Source organism: Cheilinus undulatus, linkage group 19 (genome assembly GCF_018320785.1).
Source record: "Cheilinus undulatus linkage group 19, ASM1832078v1, whole genome shotgun sequence".
In the NCBI taxonomy this organism is placed as follows: Eukaryota; Metazoa; Chordata; class Actinopteri; order Labriformes; family Labridae; genus Cheilinus; species Cheilinus undulatus.
This window is the reverse complement of record NC_054883.1, coordinates 11,258,136-11,281,115: the sequence shown is the minus strand read 5'-3', so window position 1 is coordinate 11,281,115 and position 22,980 is coordinate 11,258,136. Positions and strand designations below refer to the sequence as shown.

The 22,980-nt window shown below is 41.5% G+C and overlaps 1 protein-coding gene across 1 annotated transcript in view; it reads right to left on the bottom strand.

Moving 5' to 3' along the window:
* Positions 1 to 4,583: 4,583 nt before the first annotated feature.
* dipk2ab (divergent protein kinase domain 2Ab) overlaps positions 4,584 to 22,980 on the bottom strand; it is a 39,479-nt gene continuing 21,082 nt past the window's right edge. The window contains exons 3-4 of the mRNA XM_041814769.1: positions 14,956 to 15,259; positions 4,584 to 6,845 (exon numbers count right to left, since the gene is read on the bottom strand). Of these exons, the coding sequence (XP_041670703.1) occupies positions 6,499 to 6,845; positions 14,956 to 15,259 (651 nt within the window). The 3' untranslated portion in view covers positions 4,584 to 6,498. The remainder of the gene's footprint in view (positions 6,846 to 14,955; positions 15,260 to 22,980) is intronic.

Here is a 22,980-nt window from a genome sequence, read left to right as displayed (position 1 = left end):
GAATTGAAATAATTTTTCTTAAATGTAAGACTGTAGCTGCAGAGCGAAGCGTGAGGCTTTTATTCCTATCACTATCATCAAAAGCTTTGAAGATAACCGACTGACTCGGCTCAGCGGATTACACTTCCCTCCCCCACAGTTAAAAACACTCCTGAGCTTTACTTTGAAGGGGGATTGTCACAAAGGTGTGGCTCGTCCTGGATGCCCTTGGCCTTTAGTGATGAGATAGTTTCCTGTATTTTGTTTTTCTTTTCTGTGTTAAAACGTCCAAAACTTGAACATCAAACTAGAACCAGATTAACTTAAAAAACACGACTCCCACATTGCTTCTTCTTGTCCTTGTCAGGCTTACTTCTGTACTTTCATACAACAAATAACTCCAGCAGTGGATTTTTTTGTGGTGGGCTGAAGTGTGCGACAGCTTTAAAAAAAATAAAATAAAAAAAAAAAACAGACAGCCTCAGAGCCAGAGTGCTATCTAAATGAGGCATAATAGATGTGAGAGTGACATAACCGTGTTGAAGGGATGTAAGCAGCCTGACAGGAACATCGCTTCTAGCAACTCCTGTGTTGCATTAGTGATGATTTTCCAGGAGAAGCGCTCACAAAGAGTCTTCAGAGCACTTCTCCTGAGCCCTGGCCAAACCCGGAAAGAAAGTTCCCCAAAACAAGAGGCCATGTGCACGACATGGCTTCACACGTTGTTATTCCTAACCGACCCTCAACGCTGGCCAAATCTGTTTTCCCCCCCAACATGTCAAAAAAAAATATGGGTCAATTTTGATCTAAAAATGGCTGCCTCTCCCTGGGGCTTGCCAGAGCATGAAATAGACTTTACTTCACGTTAGCCAGGAAACTTTCCCCGTTTTTCTTTTTTCCTTTCAAATCACTCATTGCTCATTTTTCATCTCCTTTTTGTTGCCGTAATCTAACATATGGCGCATCCCCCACTCTGTCCTCCCTCTTTTCCTTTTTTTATGACCTGAATAAGATATCACCCGATTGCCAGGTTTGGAATATGACAGGCGAGTCTGAAGTCATGTAGAGATTTAGATAACACGGTTGTGGAAGACTACAATGCTTTTCCAAGGCTGCCTTTCAGACTTCCTCCCCCCTTGCTGATAAGACGAAGGTTGGGGGGTGGATTTCAAAATGCTTTGAATTGACTTCTGATATAACAAAGGAAGTTGAATTCAAGCTGTGATTTCCTACACTGAAAGATGAAGCTAAGAAGTGCAGTAACTCAAGTGTCCACTGGGGGCTAGCTGCCAAACTCCCTATTTGGCAGAATATCAAATGTCAAATATATGAGTTTAAACATCAGCTAGAGGGTATTTCTTTTGTTTAAATTTTGTTCTAATTGCTGTACTAAAAAGTAGTGAAATCAAACTCACTCTTAAATGGGTTTGTTGTTCTCAGCTCTGTGTTCACACTGACAAGATGGGGTTTCCTTCAGCTTAGTTATGCATCACTTGCAAGTTAAAACTTTTTTCTTGCTGGTATTTTTCCCATAGACCTACACCTATCCAGTCACTAACCCTGCCACTGTGAAAGAGAAGAGGCACAGCCCCACCAAATCAGAGATGCTGTTTGTAAGTAAAAGTGCTGTTGCAAGATCATAACTGTACAAGAATCAGCTGACTTTCAAACTTCAATAAAATAGTTAGCTTGTGCTGAAAAGATGCAGAAACTCAAGGTAAAAATTTATTCACTGCAGAAAGATTTTAGGCTATGGAATTTATGATGAACTGCAATTGTCCCGACTTCTGCTCTAGTCTCTTTTTGTTAACAGTAATTGTGACATTCTCTCACAAAACAAATAATAACTGACTCAATAAAATATGTGAATACCAACTTAAGTGAAGGTACTGTACATTGGTTTAATAACAAACAATATTTTAATAAATTTGTTTTTTATGTAAGGTTCGTTTCATTGTGGATGCTGCTATCCTCCTCCACCCCAGCCACCTCCATTCAGCTCATCAGGTTGTCATCGCGGTCTTCTGCTCTACTCATCCAGCATACCTCAGTCTCCTCCAAGCCACCTCATTGGTGTCTTTGTCCAGTTTCGCAGAAGTCTACTCCACATTTTCTCCTACATCCCAACACCACCACCAGTGTCTAGACTCTAAAGGCCAGCTCAGACTACATGAATTCAGCCAGATTTAAGCCCAACTGCGACATCGCAGCTCGTCGTCAAAGCTCGGGCATGATTCTGAGAGTCGGGAATGACTAACAGTCTTGAAGTGAGACATAATTAACGACATGTCCAAGATGCCCCACGACCACGAGGGACTAGCATGTCAGAAATTTTTCGTACATCGTCGTCTAGTTTGACACCCTGACCTGACATTGACGTGAATCCTGTCTAACCACAGGTGAAAATTTGCTCCTTATCTCTGCATCATCATTTACCAGATTTACCACTTTTATCCCATTTTATTTCCTAAAACTAATGTGTAAATTTTTTTTTTTTTTTATTACGTTATCAGATGCATACCTTAAGTTCTATCTGAAGGGGAGAGCCAGTCCATATTGTCCTCCTCTTGATACATCCTTACTTATTATCCATAATCCAATCCATTATTGTTTCTTATTTTCCTTTATATGAGCAAAAGACCACTACAATCACACAGAGCGCTTCTGTTGCACAGTGATTGATACTCTTTGAATCCTAATCCTGGTGCTATTTGGTGCATGTTTTCCCCCACTTGCTCTCCCCACATTTTCTTCTCTCTTTGGCTATCCTGCATATATATATTTATATAATCTTTAAAAAACAAATGTGAAAACTGGCAGAATAAAAATGAATAAAAACGACTGTTTGATCCAAAATACTTCAAAGAAATAAGAATCTAACTAAGCTTTGAGTAGCATCTAAATGGAGATCATACCTGGGAAGCACTGCATGAGGAAGGGTCGGTGCATTGCCTGCAATATCTACTGGATCAAAAGATTCATACTATATCTTTAAAGTGTCTATTTTTACAGCTGAACATGTTTATGGTCTGTTATCTTATTCATTAATTTACATGATTGAGGCGGGGCAAACTTTGATGGACAGGTGGATGTGTTGTAGCATTTTCTCAACTGCTCAAAAGTTAGTTGGGGATAATATTTCCAACAAGGCCATTTCTATTGTATGACTTAGAAAAGCATCTTTACAAACCTGTGGGTGATATCGTAGAGTATGTTTCATGCAGTCTCATGGTTGAATTGTAAAAACACAATTGTTTTTACCTTTGTATGATGTGTCCTTTCTCAAAAACAACTTCCTGATGCTATAACAATACCCGATCATCTCTCAGTTGTGGCTGCAGAACACAATATGTAAAAATAAGCTGCTCTCGCCTCCATTGTGGCTTCAACAACTCTGACTGCAATTTATGGAGGAGGACTGGCTTGCAGTAAATTGGATAATGCAGCGAGGAAATTTCTGGGTTCTATTTGCCGTCATTTAGAGTTTACACATTCCCAGATGCTCTTCCTCCACAGCCATATTGTCTCATTTGGATTTTTTGTTACAAAGCATCTTCCTATTTCTTTCCTCTCTGTGTCCAATGCATAAACTCCCCGGCGGCTGCCCCCTTGAAATTGCCTCATGTTTATTTAAACTCAGAGGGGTGGCAGCGGAGCGCCTGGTGCCCCATTTGTTTTTTTATATATTTCTCTCTCTCTCTTCGTGGTGTTTTCTTATAGCCAGCCAACCCCGGAGTCATTCATCAGCCAGGGCTTAAGTGTAGCTACAGCGCAGAGGGCTAAACAGCACTTCACCACAATGAGTGTGACATCAACTCTCTACACAAACCAGCGGGTGTGTCAAAGAAAAAAAGGCACAATTACAGAGGAGAGGGAGAAGGAGAAGAGGTGGAGGAATGACCGCGCAGAAAGAGAGAGAGAGAGAAAGAGAGAGAAGGAAGGAAAGGAGGCAGAGAGTGTCAGTCATGAAGCTTCTAATTTTGGTTCTGGCTCGAGCACTACTTTGTTCCACCGCGGGCTTTTTATGCTACGAGCATGAGCTGGCTCAAGACAGACGGAGAAGAGCTATTGAATTAGCTCAAACCGCACTCCACTCATGCACAAAAATATCATGCACACGCAGAAATAATGAGCAGGAGAAGAGTTAAATCAAAGTGGCAGCCACTATTTGCATGTTGTTTTTCTTGTGTTTTTTTTTTTTGTATAATTAGCGTTCATGTGAATGTTACACCTCTTCTATTTAATCCAACGCCCTTGTAAAAATTCCACATGCACTAAAGTTTCCAAATGATCTCCCAACCAAAGACGGATGAAAGAGAAGGACTCGCATCCTGGCTGAGTGGCGAGCACAACAAAGGGAGCACGGGCGAGGAACCAAATTAGAGGAGAGATGAAGATATGGAAGATCAAAAAACAAGAGGAGAAGGAATGAGAAGAAAGAAGGAAGAATTGGCAAACACTGACATCCAGCTGTGACACACTATCAAATTTTACAGTCCAAAATCGCCTCAAAAAAGATAAAGACAGAATCAAGAAAGGACAACACACAGCCATAGTGAATATATCTATATATATATATATATTTTAATATATATATATCCTCTTTTATTTTAATATTTAAACCCACTAAAAAGTTGTAAATACAACTTTTGAATGAAAGGCACAGGAAAAATCAGACAATGCTGATATAATACTCAAAAGAAAAATTACAGTACAAAAGTGGACAGTTAGTTGAAACGCACTTACAAATCCCTCCAGGTTCAACTTCAGGGAACAGAAAGATATCGCACACAACAAAGAGGCGAGGGAGTGGAAAAAGGGCCGTTGAAAGCCAGAAAGCCAGAAACCCATTAGCCAAACTTCTCTTTATTGCTTTTCTTTACTGACGTGGGCCATATCAGCTGTGCGGGTCTTGACTGAGGACAAAAAAGCACCTGCTGTGCTTTCTAGTTTCACATGGAGTGGCTTAGATTTACATGATTGTTCACCAATGTTACTAAATACTCCACTAGGGGACAAAGAAAAGGGATTTTTTAAGGTTATTTCCTATCATAATCCATTACCAAATAAGCCTGTATTTGTGATTCTGCTTTAATTCCTTGGTACTCCTTAGTGTAAAAGCAACCAAACCTCTAAGTGGTGCTGAGTGTTTAAATATTCAGCAGAAATTTCTGGGCTGCAAAATTTAAGAGAGCAGGTCAGGAGCCGGTTCTGGAGCGAGGAAGTAATTTAGGATTTTTTTTTTCCATATTAATTTGATAGCGCTTCCTGCATGCAGCACTTGTGGGAGAAGTTTGACGAAAGGATGAATCCATCAATTAGAAATATATGGGGAATATGGAACTGGAGCCCACTATTATGAAGCTTAAAGAATCACTTTATTTCCCACTTTCATTTTTGGTTGAATTAGAAGATCTGTATGCCTGTCAGATCAGCTTCTACAAATCCTAAGGAGTAAAAATCTTTGACTTGCACATGTCCAAAATCCAAAACTTAGTATGCAGGCCTGCCATCTTGTATACATTCCAGCTCTTTTGGACAGCTCTATCGGGGAACATCTGGAGGGAAAGGTGCATCACTGTACTGCTTAGGGTTCTTAATATCATATATAGCCTCTTTGGTATAGGCACATCTGCATCAAGGGACCACCACTGTCCAATTATTCCCTTCCTTTTCCTATGGGCAGCTGTCTCACTCTGTTTCCTATTACAAAAAGAAAAAAAAACACATGAAAAGAAATAAAATGATTGCCACAATCTTGGAACCTGGAAATCAAGTGATTGATTGGAGTAGCAGGAAATCAGACTCATATAACCGTCAAGTTTTCTTTTTTCCTCTCTACCTGCTGTTAGCTGAGCCTGACAGCAGCAGATTCATGCTACCTTTGCCTTCGCTGCAGCCATGCTACACAGAAAAAAATATAATGCCATGGTGCAGCAGAAATGTAAACGCACCAATTTACTTTAAATCAGCCCTGAAAAGAATGTTGAAATAAGAAAATAAGAGACCCTCAGGGGCGTCATGAAACAGGTATTTGGATTGGATGTTATGAAACACAACAGTTCTGACAGATTTGAGAGTAAACAGGAGGATGGATGTGTTCAGGGCTGTGCCATGTTGTTGCATGGATGCTCTGGTTTGCTTTAGCCCGGGTCCAGTGAATGATGCATTTACCAGAGCCCTTTCTTGCCCCCCCCCCCACTGATGGATGGCAGCCCACCCAGGGAGAGTAGAGGTAACCTCTATCCCCACTCTATCCTGGTTCTAAGCAGAATCTCTTAGCGCCACACTCCTCTTTAACACCAGAGGAAAGTCAGGTAACAGCAAGAGCTTTAACAAATCTTGCTTTGAAGTTTGAGTCTTACACTTCGTGATGCAAGACGTACAACGCCTCCTAGTTCCAGTGCACAGAGAGGGGGCGAATGACATCATGTACAAGAACCAGAATGTCAAGAGTCCGGGGATAAAGAGTTCAGGATTCAGTCTGTCAGTGCGTCAGGCTAACGCCCACTCCATTCATTACCTGGCTGAAGCAGAGGAGGAGGCGGCGGCTAGCTGTGTGAGGTATTCTCGCAGTTCCTTTGCCGCCTGGAAGCGGCCGTAGCGCTTTTTGGGTCTTGTGCACTCGTCCAATAGTGCCTCTAGCTGTCCGTCTTTGGCTATGTGGGCTGGGGGGTCATGGAGGAGGCCTCCGGTGGTGCCCCGCCACGTAGCGTAGCGTGACAGCAGGTTCTGGCACACGGCGTAGTAGTTGTGGTCCACGGTGACCCTGGAGCAGAGAGAGTCCTTGGAGAAAGACAGGCAGGCCTCCCTGTCGCACTCCTCAAAGCGGCTCTCGTACCACACGTCGTAGTTTTCTGGCTTGTCTGCAGGGAGACAGAAATGAAGGGTATAAACACGCTGATCATAAAAATAGTCAAATATATTAGTAGAAGTAGGTGATCAACATTCATTTTGAATATGGTAGCACTTCTATTGGGTCATAAGCTTTCTTCACAGCGTTCATGAGCTGCATATTCAACAAGACATTTGGAATGATTCTGTTTACAGGTTTCTTTTGCCAACATTAAGATAACATTCAGTACTACATGGGAAATTTGAAGCCCCACTGATTTAAGGTGATCACAACCAGCTGTTTGGCTGCCTCAAACAATCCAAAATAACAAAATCTCAAGGTTTTAGTGCAAATTATTACTCAAGAAATCAACCCAAACAGAAGCTAACTGCACCGCAAAGCCACTTTTGACACTAAAGGGAAATTCTTTTTCAAAGCACACGGCCAAACAACTCATCTACAGTTTTATTTGACAGAAATGAACCACTTTCTTGATTTATTGAGCAAATAAAATTCTCTCTCCAGCTCATTTCACATTGCTTTTTCTCTTTAGAGGATTGTGCTGGGAGAAAGAGAAGGAGGTGAGCCAAGAAAATAACCTGGAATGATGAGAGACCTATTGGTTTGTGCATTAAAAAGCAGATCAATAACATTGTTGGTGAGGGGAGGGGATTTGGGGGGACGGGGTGAGCTAGCAAACCCAGAGGATGCAATCACATGATCAGTGTATCAGGGTTGTAATGCACTTCTCCTCTGCCTCATCAGAACAACTCAATCAAACATCCAGTGCTGCCCTGTTAGCAAGGGGCCCCACTATGAGGAGGAGGGGCGCATCAACCTCAATCAGAGTGGGTGATGAAGATGGATCTGCCTACAATGGGCACGCACACATAGATGTATAAAGATGGACGCGTGCGAGCAGCAAGGTGAGGTGAAAGCAATTAATGTTTCAGAGGCGGTTATGCATCACACCTCAGCATTGATTGACAGATGGCATCGGGAGAGTGTCCTATTCTTGCTCTCTTCAACAAACACACACATTTAGCCACACACAGCCGGCAAACAGAGCACTGAAAAAGAACAAGAAGCAAAAGAAAGGTTCAAACTCAAGGGCGAAGATGAGCAAAGCAAAGAAAGGGCTCTAAAAGAAGTCTATTTACTTGCACCACAATCCCCCTCTGTTCGAGTCTGTTCTGCGTGTAACAAAGCTCCAACATTTCCAAAGCAAAACGAAATCATTTCCAATTCAAATGAGCAGGAGAGCGCTGGACGAGGTAGCTCCTCTCATCTCCTGTGTATCCGGTACCTTCCATGTTAAGGAGCTCCAGTCGGACTCGTATACATTCACCTCACTCCCCCTGCCTTTCCACGGCTGCGCTGAGAAGGGACATTGGGTCTGAAATGCTTGTTAACGTGGCCTTACGAGTGGCATTCAACGAGTACGAGGTGGTTTTAACAATGCATGCCTGTGTTTGAGTGCATTATTGAATGTGAGACAGAAAGACCTGGGTTTGTGTTTGTGTAACGCCGGCGAGCGGCCGTGTCAGAGAGAAGAGAACGGGACTGAGTGAAGTGTTTGATACATTATACAGCATGTGTTTCCAAAAACCACTAGGGGTGAACTCATCCTCGAACGCTATAAACTCAATGATGGGGAATGGCTTCTTCTGCACCACTGGACTGTGCAAACAGCACAGCACAACATGAACACAGCGTGTGTTTTATCACAGCAGCATCAATCAGGACACCACTAATGAGGATATGGAATGCACGTGGCTTTCTACATGTTTGATCTGAAAATCAGTGGGCCTCAGTCTGGACTTCTGATAATCAAACCCCCCGCTTTAACTTGCTTCTAATTGCAGAAATCAGACATTGCTTTGTGGAGCTCCAGGAGGTTACTTGCCTTTTCCCTACTTCTGTCTGACACATGGCCGTGACCTCGTAAGACTCATTACCACTGCCATCCTTCTTCCGCGTGTTGCGCCCCGGGAACTTGGCTTGCACACAAAACAGATCCCAACACACAAACACACAAGCAGCACGTAAACATTCTTGAGGCTTAAACCCTGAATGGCCGGGCTAAGCAGCTTGAGTTGTCAGGCTCTAACTGTGTCAGACACACAATGGGAGTCTCAACCTGGACTGTGCTGTGGGAGCTGCAAAGGGCGACTGTGGACAGGGTGCAATATTGCAGCTTGTTGCAATGACGTGTTTTTATCCACACATATAAACCCTACATGATGACGCAGAATTTAAGGAACACACTAGAAAACTTTACAGGCTTTTCTAAAGTGCTGACTGAAAACAGACCTTCCCATTTCACTACATTATAACAGTTCTAATCATATCTCTTTTGTTTTGAAACCAACAACTTCACCAGCTAAATGATTTTCCCCAATAGTAGTCTAATGTAAGCGAAAACTTGGCTTGCAGTCACAGAAGCTCAAGCAGAGCATCATTTGGACACTGATGATTAGTGATGCATCATTATGAAAATTAGGGCACATTTTGACACTGATTTGAGTAAAATAATAATTTAGCAGATGGTTAAACCCAATTTGAATGTCCACTATGTGAAGTTTGCTCGTTTCTGTTTGTAGTACATTTGTAGTCTGAGCTGTATTGACCAATCACATAACAGCAGGCTTTTGGTGTATACAGATAAAACGGTTTGTGCTGACAACAAACCAGAGGAACTTTGTTCATGCTTATGACAAACCAGCTGCCCTTGGTGGTGTTCTTATGATTTGTTTGTTACTATAAACCAATATCTGCATCAAAGTGCAGCTAGCAATCTGTTATAGATCAAACATTTCAAGTTGAGGCACAAATCTGCTCGACGCTGTAGTGTAGTGTAGTGGAAGCTAATCAGTGTTTAGATTTCCTCCTACCTAGAAATGCGTTAGAAATTATAAGAACTAACCCCTTCAAAAAAAAAAAAAAACGTGTGGTTTTAAAGCTGTTTGCTTCAGATCCCTCATAAACGCACAATAATTCTGACTATCAGTCAAAACAATAAGGATGATAAAAAAAAAAAACGTACTCAACAAGGTGCATTTACTAAACAATAAACCAACATTTGCTTTCAAGAATGAATTTCACACAAGGAGAGAGAAAAGCTGTTAAAAGTGCCCATCTTGCTTCAAGCTACGTATAAAGCATTGCAGAAAGCACTTGCAGCATAAACCAGGAAGGGCCCTTTTAGCAGCTTTCTCCCTCATTACAAGAAAGTAGAGCCCTGTGTAGGACTCTTTTCTCAATCTCACTGGATTCCGACCCCTACTGCCAACTCCCTCAGTGTGTGCCGTCCACTCCTGCCCACACATGCAAACGGTGTGTTCAATCTGGCATGGATTCTGACAATCCATGTTAAATATCCATGATAACAGACACTGTGTTTATTTAAAGGAATGGCTTAATAATAGCATTGCCAAAATAATATTCACTGACCTTATTTCCACATCATTTCTCTTTAAGTCATACAGAGGTTGAATTGTTTCCTGATCTCTGGAAAGTCTGTGTGTCATAAAAACTATAGCCTACTTCCGTCAGCTCTCTCAGACAGTAGACTACTCTTTGGCATTGTGGTGGAATGAGCATATGTGTTATAAGGGGGAAATGCTGGAGACAGGGGCAAACTGAAGTCAAAGGCGTAACACTTTTGGAATTTTGGATTTTATAGAAATTCTGTACATATTTATGATTTCTTCATGGCACCATTTTCGAAGCAGTACACCCAAGAAGTCTTCTCAGAGGTATCAAGGACAATCGGAGCAAAGGTGTGGCATGCAAATTGAGACAGACAGACAGGCCTCTAATTATAGCAGTAAGATTCATCAATGAAATTGAAATTCAGTTTACTGATATACACCAGGTGCAAATAATCACAGTTCATGACAAGTTTAAAGCAGAATGTACCAGTCTTTTATGCAACATCAAACATTTCCATCAAAATGATAAACAAGTGATAACAACTATGAAACAAAGACTTTCTCTAATTTTGAAAACCGTTGGAAATGTTTGAGGTAATGTTTTAACTCATCTTAAAATGATTAACATAGAGTTGTTTTTTTCTTAATTAGTCTATCATAGCTTTAAGGAATGACCTTACCTAGCTTGACATTTTTAAATTCTGCATCATGATGACATTTCATTAAACCTACTTCCCCTTAACTATGAGTAAATAACATCAGATTAGTTTCTTTCTGAGGTGTCAGTTTAGCTCAGTTGGAGGGCAGGTGCCCATATACAGAGTCCTCAATGCATCAGTCACCGATTGATTCTCAGTCCAACTGCAATTTGGTGCATGTCTTCCCCCACCCCATACTTCCGGTCTCTCTTCACCTGTCCATCTGAAAGTAAAGGCAAAAGGCCCCAAAAATGATCTTTGAATTAGTTTTCTTTCTGGGTTCATATCACTGCAGCTAGAGCAAGTAAAGCTGCTGTAAGCTCCAACTTAGATCCTGCTGCCCATCACATGGACGGTGCTTCTCCTGAGGATAATATGGACAAAGACAGAGCAGTGTTTACACTGCAGACTTAAATGCCTCAGAAAAAGGGAAGTCTTGCCCGGAAGGCATTTCACGCTAATCTCTGACTTCAGCAGAAGTATTGAAAAATTCACATCTGTTCCCAGAGGCATAAAGCATCTATCAGACGATGATAGACAATGATTTCTGAAAGGTTCCCAGACTGTCTGATTCAGATGTTTGTTTTGGCATGACTTTATTGTCACTTTTCTTGTCTGATTTTCAAATGAGCTACGTGACTGGATATATTTGAACGGTTGTAATAGTTTTTCCTCTTGAAAATTCACTGAAAACAAGTCCTACAAACTGCATGTTGCTGACCTTTGCTATTGCAAGATTCCCATACTACAGAAATTTTCACCTATGACCATGAAAACAATAGAAAGCTGTCCAACAGTTGAGTTCATCCTCCTGATATCAGACAGAAGAAGTCAAGCTTTGCCAAATCATAAGAGTTGACACTCAAAAAGAGAAAACAGAATTCACAAAATGCCAAGACCCTTTAATATGTCCTAGAGTTTTTTTTCTGACGATTTGGCTGTTTGTAATTTTACTAAACAGCACCAGTACAGATGCTGATGTGACACATCTGTGCATCTCTTCCAACAAATCTAGGTCAAACTGTTTCATTCCCTTGTTTTCACTGTTTGTAATTGATGGGTCTATTGTGTTGTAATCAGCACTGTTGTACAGTCTATCTCCGTGCACTGAAGAAAGAATCTAGTCTAAAACAGGCTGAGAACATGAACAAGCTATCCTACTATTTACAGCAGCTTGACCCTTTCTGATGTACTGAGCCCACAGCTACAGGGATACCCATATCTACTTTATTTACAATAGAACGTAAACAACACATTATATGTTGAAGATGAGACAAGTAGGGACAGGGCAACAAAAGGCTGGAAATGTGAGTGCAGATAATTAGGTTCATTAGCTACAGGTCAGTACTATGACTGGGTATAAAAGGAGATTTTTAGAGTGGCAGAGTCTCTCAGAAGTGAACCAATCTTTGAAAAAGAACGCTTCTATAAATTGTGGAACAATGTCCTAAAAATGTTCCTCACCGTTAAACTGCAAATTCCTTGAATATCCCATCCTCTACAGTACTTTTGGAGAGAATTTGGAGAAAACTCTGTGTGCAAGTGACAAGACTCAAGGTCAGTATTGGATGCTTGGGGTCTTCAGGGTCTCAGGCAGCAGTACACTTCCAGAAATCATTGCCCATCAACACAGTTCACTTTACCATCCACACATGCAAGTTAAAGCTGTAACATGTAAAGAAGAAGCCATATGTCAATACAATCCGAGAATGCTGCAGTCTTCTCTGGGCCAAAGCTCATTTAAAAAGGACTGAGGCAAAATGGAAAACTGTTCTGTGGTCAGATGAATCCAAATTTTTAACTCTATGTGGAAACTACGGATGCAATGTCCTGTTGCCTGAAGAGAAGAGAGACCACCCAGCTTGTTATCAGCACACAGTTTAAAAGCCTGCATCTCTGATGGTATGGTGTTGCATTAGTGCCATGGGCAGCGTACACATCTGGAAAGCCACTATCAATGCTGAAAGTATATGGAGGTTTTAGAGCAACATATGCTCCCATCCAGCGAGGTGTCTCTTCCAGGGAAGGCCTTGCATATTGCAGCCAGACAATCCTAAACCACATACCACATCTATCACAACAGCATGGCTTTATAGTAGAAGAGTCCACGTGCTGAACTGACCTGCCTGCAGTCCAGACCAGATCAAAACAAAACATTTGGCGGATCATAAAATTAAAAAAAAATCCAGTAAAGAAGACACATAACTGTTGAATCCTACATAAGACAAGAATGGGACAACATTCTTCTCCCAAATCTCCAGCAACTGGTCTCCTCATTTACAAGATGTTGTTAAAAGAACAACTGGTTGAGCCCCAGGACCCACCATCAACTCCTCAGTGAAAAATTGTGTCCAAGATTTCTGATATTTTTTAAACCAATTAGTTATGTGATGAAAAAAGTACAGCATGGACCTCAAGATGTGACTAACCAAAGAGACAGGGAAAAAACAAGTATGTTTGAAAAGAGTTACATGTTTTTTTTGTTCAATTATTGCTACCAGGATCACTTTTGCAACCTACTGAAAAGGGTTCTGTAACCCACTTTTGGGTCTTCCTGACCCACCAGTTGACAACCACTGTGTTATACAATAGTGAACATGTCCCTGACCCAACTTTTTGAGATGTGTTGCTCCCATTAAATTCAAAATGAGCCTCAAAATGTCTCAGTTTCAACATCTGACATGTTGTTGGTGTTCTATTGTGCATAAAATATGAGATTTGCAAATCACTGCATTCTATTTCTATTTACATTTTACACAGAGTCCAAACTTCTTTTAGAATTGGGGTTGTACCTCAGTATGTTGTGGACATCTGTCTGCCCTATTCAAGTGTCACGTCTTGTAATTTGGCAAAGCAGTGCTCTATCTCAGGATAAATTCATCAGACTACTTCCCCCCAACTAAAGAAACCCCACTCAGACAATAATTTATATCTGTCACAAGACACAATGGTGGAACCTCAACACCTAGCGACGAAACAGTTTATCACTTTAATAGGATTTCTGCAGGAAGGGACAAATCTCAGAGCCTGACTGGGTGGTCCGCCCCCTCTTTGAAGTAGCCCATGCACAGAGGGGACAGAGGGGTCGGAAACGGCCGCACTGAGTCTGTGATGTATGGCTCTCCCTGTCCTTGTTATGAGGTTTATTCTGAGAGGCATAAAAAAATAACTAGGGCAGCAGAGATGGCTTGTTATCCACACGATCTCTGCTTTGATGGGAACGAGCGTGTCGGCGGCAGAGGGGGGTGCGGGAGGAGGGTATTCTTAGAGGAGAGGAGGCTTTGGGCATTTGCCAGGAGCACAGCCGTCGGTCACCTGAGACCTTTCCTCGAACCTTCATCACTAGAGCTAGAGTCTGCAGTTATAGTTAGGACATAAATTAAAGATTCAATCTGTGGCCTGTGTTTAGATGACACTGGCTTCTGTGACAGACTGTGACAAACAGTTTGATTAAAGATAGAAGCCGTGAGTGGATTTTATGTGAATTCTCAATGCAAAACTGACTGTCAAAAGTACAGTGCTGTCAATGATACCTTTTAGTAATAAGTGTTTTAAAATGTTATAAATTCTGTTGTTCTGATAAATGAAAGTAATAAAAAGTACCTAAGCTTTAAAAAACTTTTTCAAAACTTGCCTGACTTGCCTAGATGCATAGTTTTTTTGTGCAATTTAGACAGTTTCCCTGCAATATTTTGGCTGCTCAAATTAAGGAATACCCAACATTAGGTCCCTCAGACTTTTATTTTTTAACCATCTTGGCAACACAGCTAACTTTATCTTTTAAAGTGCAAAAGGCAGTATCGTGACAACTCTACACTATTATAATGATATGCAATTTCCTCCTTTTTTAAGCTTAAAAGGTGTGTTAAACATGCATGTTTAGCAACTAAAAAGAGTTTTCATGGCAACCAAGGAGATGTAAAGAATTAGGCATTCCTCATGAACATATGGACACTTTCACCCACACAAACAGAACACATTTCTACAAGTGATAATCACTACCACTCACTCTGCTTGATCAGCCTTTTGTCCGCCACAAGAACATTCTCGGCATCGACGACGATGACCTTCCCATCACGTGGCCCGACCGCAAAGTTGTCGAAGCTGACGTCGAGCAGGTAGAGGGCGAACTCGAAGTCATTGTTGGTGAGCTGCTCGGCAATGTCCATAAGCTGACGCGCCAGGTCCACCCTCTTCTCCCAGGGCGCGTTGTAGAAGCTCCACAGCTCCTCGCCCACATAGTTGACAGCTACCATGCGCCCACACGCTCCCAGGTACTTGGCGAATGGCCACCCTTCATCAGACGGAAAGCTCTGGGAAGAAGAAAAAAAGATAGGATTTAAAAGCAGATAAAAGAAGTCTGAGTAATGTGAAGCTGGCTAAAGGAAAAACAGAAATACTTTACTGGCTTAAAACGAAGGGCTAACACACCAAAAATGTGAGAACCTTCACACTGTCAGAAAATATTTGTTTAACTCACAATCTCTCAAAAAAGAGAATCAAAAGGGAAAAAAAATCCCAGGAGCCAAATACAAAGTTGCTGTGTGCGATGGTTGAAAATCTGCCAAAGGATCACATGAAAAGGAGCCAGCAGTGGGTATAATGGATTAAATTTAATAAAAGAAAAGAGCCAGTTTGTGTTAAAGCCCTACAGCTACAAGCTGATGCATGCTGCTCAACTCAGTGCTCCCGGAGAACTGATAGGAGGTGATTTGTGGTAGCAGCAGTTAGCAGCAAAGTCTTATGAGATGTGATGCAGCAGTGGGGCGATTTCAACTGCTGCATGATGTTGGCTAACCAAGTTAATGCAGTTTGGGCACACTGACAAGATATTTCTGTGTATTACAGGTTTAAACTGATAAATAATAAGGTAAGACTGCTAGACGGAAGGGGAATCACGGCTGCTGCCACACAATATTCCAGTCTTCTTCAGATTTACTCCACTTTTTTGAGATTAGACTGAAACAGGCGCGAATGCATCCTCATGTGATGAGTGTTTTCATAGGCTCTCACACAAAAACAACACACAGAAAAATTTAACAAGTTGGTCTTGAAGCAGCAGTATTCAGCAATGGAACAAGACATTCTGCATGTCTTTTCCATCTCTTTTTGTGCTCTGCAAACTCACTCTTTCATAAATCACTTCCCTTCCTTCTGGTACTTTTCATTGCCACCGGCTGTGGAAAAATTAATGGAAAATAATAGAATGAAACCTCCTTTTTCGCAGCCAACATAAGTTTTGCTACAAGTGATAAGCTTCCATCTTTTACAATAAACGTCCCCTGCCATAGGCCTCTATCTTTTACAATGAACACCCGGCCATATGTTGGCTTAATGATAGCCCACAACTCCTATGTAACAAATCTCTCCAAGGCCGCAGTTTCTGGCAGACAGCCGCGGCACAGACACAGACAGAAAAATCAGGAGTGCTCATGTTTCACAGGAGCCTCAGTAGCCCTCCCTCCCTCTCTGAAACCCAAATGCATCAGAGATATTGCAGGGAGCATGTCATACCACTGCAGGTAAGGTGTGAACTACCACGAGTGTTGCGTTTCAATTTACACTAACAGTAATTCAATACCTCTCCAGCTTTTTATTCAGTTGGGAGGGGAGGATTTTAAATATGCAGGGCTGCCCTGGCTCTATTCAATCTTTAATGAAACACAAATTATTTAAAAACATACATTTTAACCGACACCCTTCACCCGAGACGGCCATGCAGCTGCTGTATCATAAAAACAACAGCTGGACCTCTGCCTCATAGACACTGATGAACCGAAGGGACGCTTTGTGTCAAAGACACCATGGCTCAGTGATCAGATGACTCTGCAGCAATTTGCAGGTTCACAATTGCACCATTAGCTAGTATTGAGACATTTTTATCTCAGACACTACACCACTCTTAAGCTTAAGAGCTTAAGATTACAGCCCTCAACTAAGCTATAATTTGGAGTTTATTTAAATCTGTAAAGATCCAAAGAATAAAATTCAACAAGCAAACTTTGCTTCTTAGCCAAGGCAAAAGGTCTAAAGTGCAACATTATCTGATATATTACATTAGCTTCTTTTTGATATCAGTTTTACTAATGTTTAAAATAATAAAGCAGATATCAAAGAAAACCTCATTTGATTAATGATTTCCTAAAGAAGAATAAAGGTCTCTCTCACTCTGGGTTTGTTGTTGTCAGTTCAGTGTTCACACTGATGGGATGGTGCTTCCATTAGCTTGTTTTTGTATCACTTAGGTCGTGTTCACACCTGATAGTCCGGGGACTCGGTCCGTTTTAGAACAGAAATGGCAACATTGTTGCACTTTCCTTTGGTGTGGTTTGCATTCACACTGCTCTCTTTGGTCATGCGGACCAAACCGTCTGAACACCTACAACCTTTGCCCGCTAGGGGCGCTGTCGCCACAAACAAACGGCGACAAAGCAGAAAAGGAGGCATAGAAGAAGACGAAACTCCTTCCGCCGGTCTTTTCTTCCACATAAACAATGAAAAAACACAGAATTCACGCTGTCTTGTGGTTTCTGCTCTTGCATTTCGGCATTATGAGCAGCCGGCAAGGTGGTGAGCTGTCCAGCTTGTCGTCCTTTACACGAGACGACTTAATCAGCACAGACTACGACACGTTGCCATGGATACCCAGACGCAAAGGGAGGTACCGACATGTATTAGAGCGTAATAAATCACATACAAACCCGTATATCATTACGGTTTATGCCTCATCCTGCCTTTGGTTCACAAGTTGGTCTGCTTTGTGTTCACACCTCCAACGAACCACTTTAGGGTTCATTAGGGGGCGGACCGAGACCCCTGTTTCAAGCGGTCCAGAGTCCGCTTGTTTGGTTCGCAAGTTCAGTTCATGTGAGCGTTCACACCACCCGAAACGAACCGAGAAAACAGACCAGAGTTCAGTTAAAGTGGACCAAACAGCTCTGGTGTGAAGACACCCTTAGAGGCTCAACATGTTTCATATGTTTTTTAAATTCACATGAATCCCTCTCTCTAGCTCTGTTACCAGTGGGGGAAGAGAGATGCCCCTGACTTCTAAGGAACACTGTTTGTAGAGGAACAATGGCAGAGTTTTGCCAGAAGAGTATTCCAACGAGAACGAGGATTTTCCGAACTGAAGAAAAGACTTTATTTGGTCTGAAAAACTTCAAAGAAAGAAGAGCATAATAGAATTTTGGCTGCATATCTGAATGGAGATCAGAACACTTAAGGGCTTTGCACACCGAGTCTGTTTCTGGTTCATTCATCTTACGTTTGCACACCAACTCCAACTGGACAACTCTCGTCCATCATTACTTTCTTCTGTCATTTTTTTTACATCCAAACCAGTCATTTAAATGAGCGATTAACTATTTAAGCAGCTACAGCTCCCTTTCTCTCTCTTTTTTGCTCTCTCGCCCTTGCACTGATTTGTCCATGATTTGGATTTCAACCAATGAACAAAACATATTAAAGGCCAAACTTTTACTCACAGCTACATAATAAGACAAATTAAAATGAAAAGATTTGCTCTGTCCCTCCAACTTGGCACAGCACTGTGATGTATGAGCTTGTGCAAATTACCCCTATGACACAGTATGCATGATATTATCAGTATATCACTCTCAGGAGATATGAAAACTTTGCCAGATATGTACAGCCGTTATATCGACTGTGATAAACCTTTACAGTTTATCACAGTCTGCTGTAGAGGTGTAAATCTATACCCAAGGCATATATCTTGCTTCCATCAGTTTTCAGGAAGATCCACCACCAATGGAGGGGAGGACAATGATAAGTTTGCACACGATGCAGTCTTGGTGGAGCCTGCTCCCCTGAGGTGACCCAATCAATTGTGGGCCAGACACAAGTCTGTCCAGGAAGCAGTGTTGGCTTCCAGCAGCCTGTCTGTCTGTCTGTGCCCGTCGTCTCTAGACTTGGCAATGACTCACCCCAACTTCCCCCAAAAATCTCTTGGGTTTAAAGCCTTTTTCTACATTTTCTGATACAGCACACTTGACAGGAAGAAGTAGAGATGTTTTAGGAAGTGAGAAATTCCAGTTGATGCTAGGAAACAAAGGATAGTGGTGGGCTGAGCTGGGTAGGAGACAATCCCAGATTTCTACTAGCCAGCGGGCATTCCTACATAAGAGATTTCAGGATTAGAGAATGAGCAGGCTAAATATCTAAAATGGCTGTCTAATTTTTGAAGTTGGTATAGAAAGATTAGGCTGAAGCTGGATCAGTTGGTGTTTCATCCCTATTAGGCCCGCTTCCCTTTGACCCAGATTCAAACGGCCGATCGCTTTATGTTGCTGCACATCTAAGCGGCTCTTGGTCTTGTTGACAAAACTTAGCATGTCCAATTTTACGGCTAAACCTGCTTTGTAAAAATGCCATCCACTCTCACTCTCTTGCACCCCTGCAGGGCGGATGGATGGATGGATGGATGGATAGATGAGGGAAAGAAGAGGGTGGTGGTGGGAGGATTGAGATGAGAGAGAGTGCGATGGAGACGGCAAACAGCAGAGACAAACAGAGTGTCTCTCGCTTCTCCGCTCCAGTGGACAAGAGGAATAAACCAGCAAAGACCTGCCTGCTAAACACATCTCTTTCTTTGTTGTCAGGTTGCAGCCTGAATGGGCGCAAAAGTAGAGCGGCGGCAGATGGGGCTGGGGGGAAGGGGGAGGTGGGGGGCTTGATGCGAGAGAGGAGAAGGATGAATGCCCCAAGGCTACTTTCAGACATTGTCAATGACTGTTATGCCTTCATGTCTCTCCGGCCCTTGTCCATGGCTCTTAACATAGACATCGCTCACTCACCGCTCTGACAGCCTCATTGCGCTTCTTCAATTACCGAGGTCTTGACAACTCATACCTAGGTGTCGTTTTTATGAGCTTCCTATATTTAAGTTTCATGGCCAGTGAGTCCAAAAGGTGAGAACTTACTGAGGCAGAGTTGGCAGGAACATGAAGTGGGCACCTGAGCTTTTGGGATTCAGACTCTCCCATTGCAGCAGGTTGATAAATACTCCTCATGTCCCACCAATCATTCTCCCTTAGCGCTCTTTAAACGGTTACTCTGCAGAAGTCATTAACGTCTGCAATGAGGCGTTCAGGATGGGGTGGGGCTGTTGGGTGAAATAAATTGGAAAGCCACAGCCTAATGTTACATCCACTGCACTATCTGTGAGCTGAATAGGAAGGTACTGTATGTATACGTGTGTTCTTAAGCGTGTGAGAGCGAGCTGGCACAGAGAGTGAATTTCACCAGTCGTCACCTAATAATGTTGTGCCATTGAAAAATGCTGAAGGTGCAAATCTGCCAATGACACATCCCAGTGACTTTTACTGCTTTAAAGGTCTTATCACCTCCTGTTCCTGTCATTGGAGGAATCCTTTTATTTCCTGCATGGCAAAACCTTTAACTTAAAGAATCTGGTGCTTAGTGCTCGTCTTATTTTCTGCACACGTTTTTTTAAAGAAATTCACCCAGTTTTGACAGAAATAATGAGGTCTGCTGCAGGGATAATGAAAGCAATATCGAAAAACGGGCAAAACAAAATAGTTAAAGATGACCTCACAGGGACTTCTAGGCCTAAAGTCCAGCACATCTAATGTTCAAGGCTGACAGCTTCCAGTCGGTTGGTCCATAGGTGAGTCGAAGACCTCTTATCAGAACAAGATCACCTTGATCGGCCAGTCGCACACATGCAAGTGATCAACATTACAAAGAGGCACACTAAGTGATGCAGTTCATGATTCTCTGATTGTTCCACAGTGGTAACGCTCTAAATAACTTAAAATCCAGACATTCAACCATCGGCAAATCCATTTTATGAAGTCCCTTTATCATTGCAATATCATGTACATGTTAAGGTTAGTGTCTGCTATAGACAGATAGAGAGAAGAGAGGAAGAAAGGCGATCTCCTGCTCCTTAAGCCCTTACTTGTGGCCTTTTATCACTTCACCTCAGTAAATAAATGCTGCATGCTCTCTTATGTGCTCAGAAATTACAGCATGGGCAGGATCGAATGATCCTGTCAGTAGTAAAGATGCACAATAATGTCGGCATGGTATTGGTAGCAGAAGATATCGACTTAAAAAGTCAATTTTGGTATCAGCATATGAAACTTTCTGCCACTATTACCTGATATTTTGGCTGTGAATATCAGCCCTAAATTCAAACAGGCCAATGTCCACTGAAGTCTTTCTCTTGATATATCGATTTAAAACACACAATTTTAAAGTTGAAAGGTAAAGAAATCAACAACTTTGAGTCCTTGAAACAGTGGTTCTTGGCTGGTGGAGCTGTTTACAGTGGGTCTGGCAAAAGATCTATGAAGTACTACAGTCCTTAGTGGACATGCATCCACACATTCTATTTTACTCAGTTTTAAGATGAAAATTGGTAAATTGCAGGGATGTAGTAGTTCACAGAGGTCACAGTTTGGTCCAGTTTATTGCTAAAAACAGAAAAAGTCCCAGATTTTTTATTCTAGATTTCCCTCACTTATCATTATTCTATTTTTACAAATGTTAGTGCAGCCGATACTTTTTAACTTGTTTGAAATATGAATCTGAATCAATCTATCAATCAATCCTTGGTTTCATGTAATGTTATCAAGAACTATCAGTGATAGATGATAGAGACTGCGGTATATTAAACATAAGACAAAAAAGAAGACAACCAAAACTATGCAAAAGCAAAACAAACAAAAGTCCAATATCTCCTGATTTAAAAAATGTAAAAAAAGATATAACATAATATGCATTAAAACATGTCCTTCTTAGAGCAATGTTTCATAATTCTGATTTATGAAGAGTGCTGTGACACAGTTTTGGATAAAAAGCTGGTGCAGCGGTTACTTGCTCATGTAAACACAGGATGGGACGTCACTGTTCTCTACTTCTACCGGTCAGTGTAGCCTTTAAAATGTATAAGCAGCAGTAATAGCCTCGCTTTTTGCATCCAGATTCTTTTTAAAAACAGCGGGATATGAGGAAAGGGAGAAAAGGTCAGCAGGACTCACTGCTCTGCCTCTCTTGCAGCGGTGCTAATCAGCATTACTGCAACCAAGATAGGTGGGCATGTATCGTTTTCTTTTTTCTCTTTTCTTAATAGTTAAGACCAGTGTTACTCAACCCTGCTCAACCAAAGAACCAAACTGTTGGAAATTACCTTTGTGAAGAGCCACAATCTAAGTTGTGAAAAGTTGCAAAAAGGGTTAAAGTGGTAATACAAATAAGTTAAAGGTGGAAAAATGACCAAAAAGGGGCAAAAATTGATGAAAAGGGGTAAAATAAGCATAAAAGGGCTAAAACTGGGTAAAAGTGGCAAACATAAGGAGAAAGAGTGGCAAGAAAATGGCAGAAAGTGGCAATAAATGGGTGAGAAGTGACAAAAAAGTAAGTTAGATGTGGCAAGAATGGTCAAAAACCAACAACAACATAGAAAAATGAAGTGAAAGTGACTGAAATGGGGAAAAAGCAGCAAAAAGTGGTATTGCAAAGGGCTACTCATTGAATGAAAAGGGGTATAAAATGGCAAACAGGGAAAAAAATTTAAACAAAAAGGTGGCAAAAACCTGCAAAAAGGAATAAAAGTGGCAGAAATTGTTACAAACGGCAAAAAAAATAGAAAAAAAGGGGCAAAAAATTGCAAATAAGGGCAATGGAAATATACTGATAAAAGAAAGATTACAATAACCTACTGTAGAAAATAAATGGACTTGTGACTTGTAATGGATAATTTCTGAGGTCAAAGTTTCCCTTTTTTAAGGTTTTCTGGGAAAATAACATTTCAAATTAAGACAAAAGAGCCACAAATCATCACTAAAGAGCCACATGTGGCTCGGGGGCCACGCATTGGGTATCACTGGTTTAAACGTATTCGTCACCAAACCATGAGCCCCCGAACCATCATGGTTCTGGGTGAATATAAAAACTGTTGAGGTCTTTTCTTTATTTATCCTTATTCTTTAAACTTTAAAGTGTTTTTAAGGACAAAATTTTGTTTCCTCTGTCATCCTCATACCTT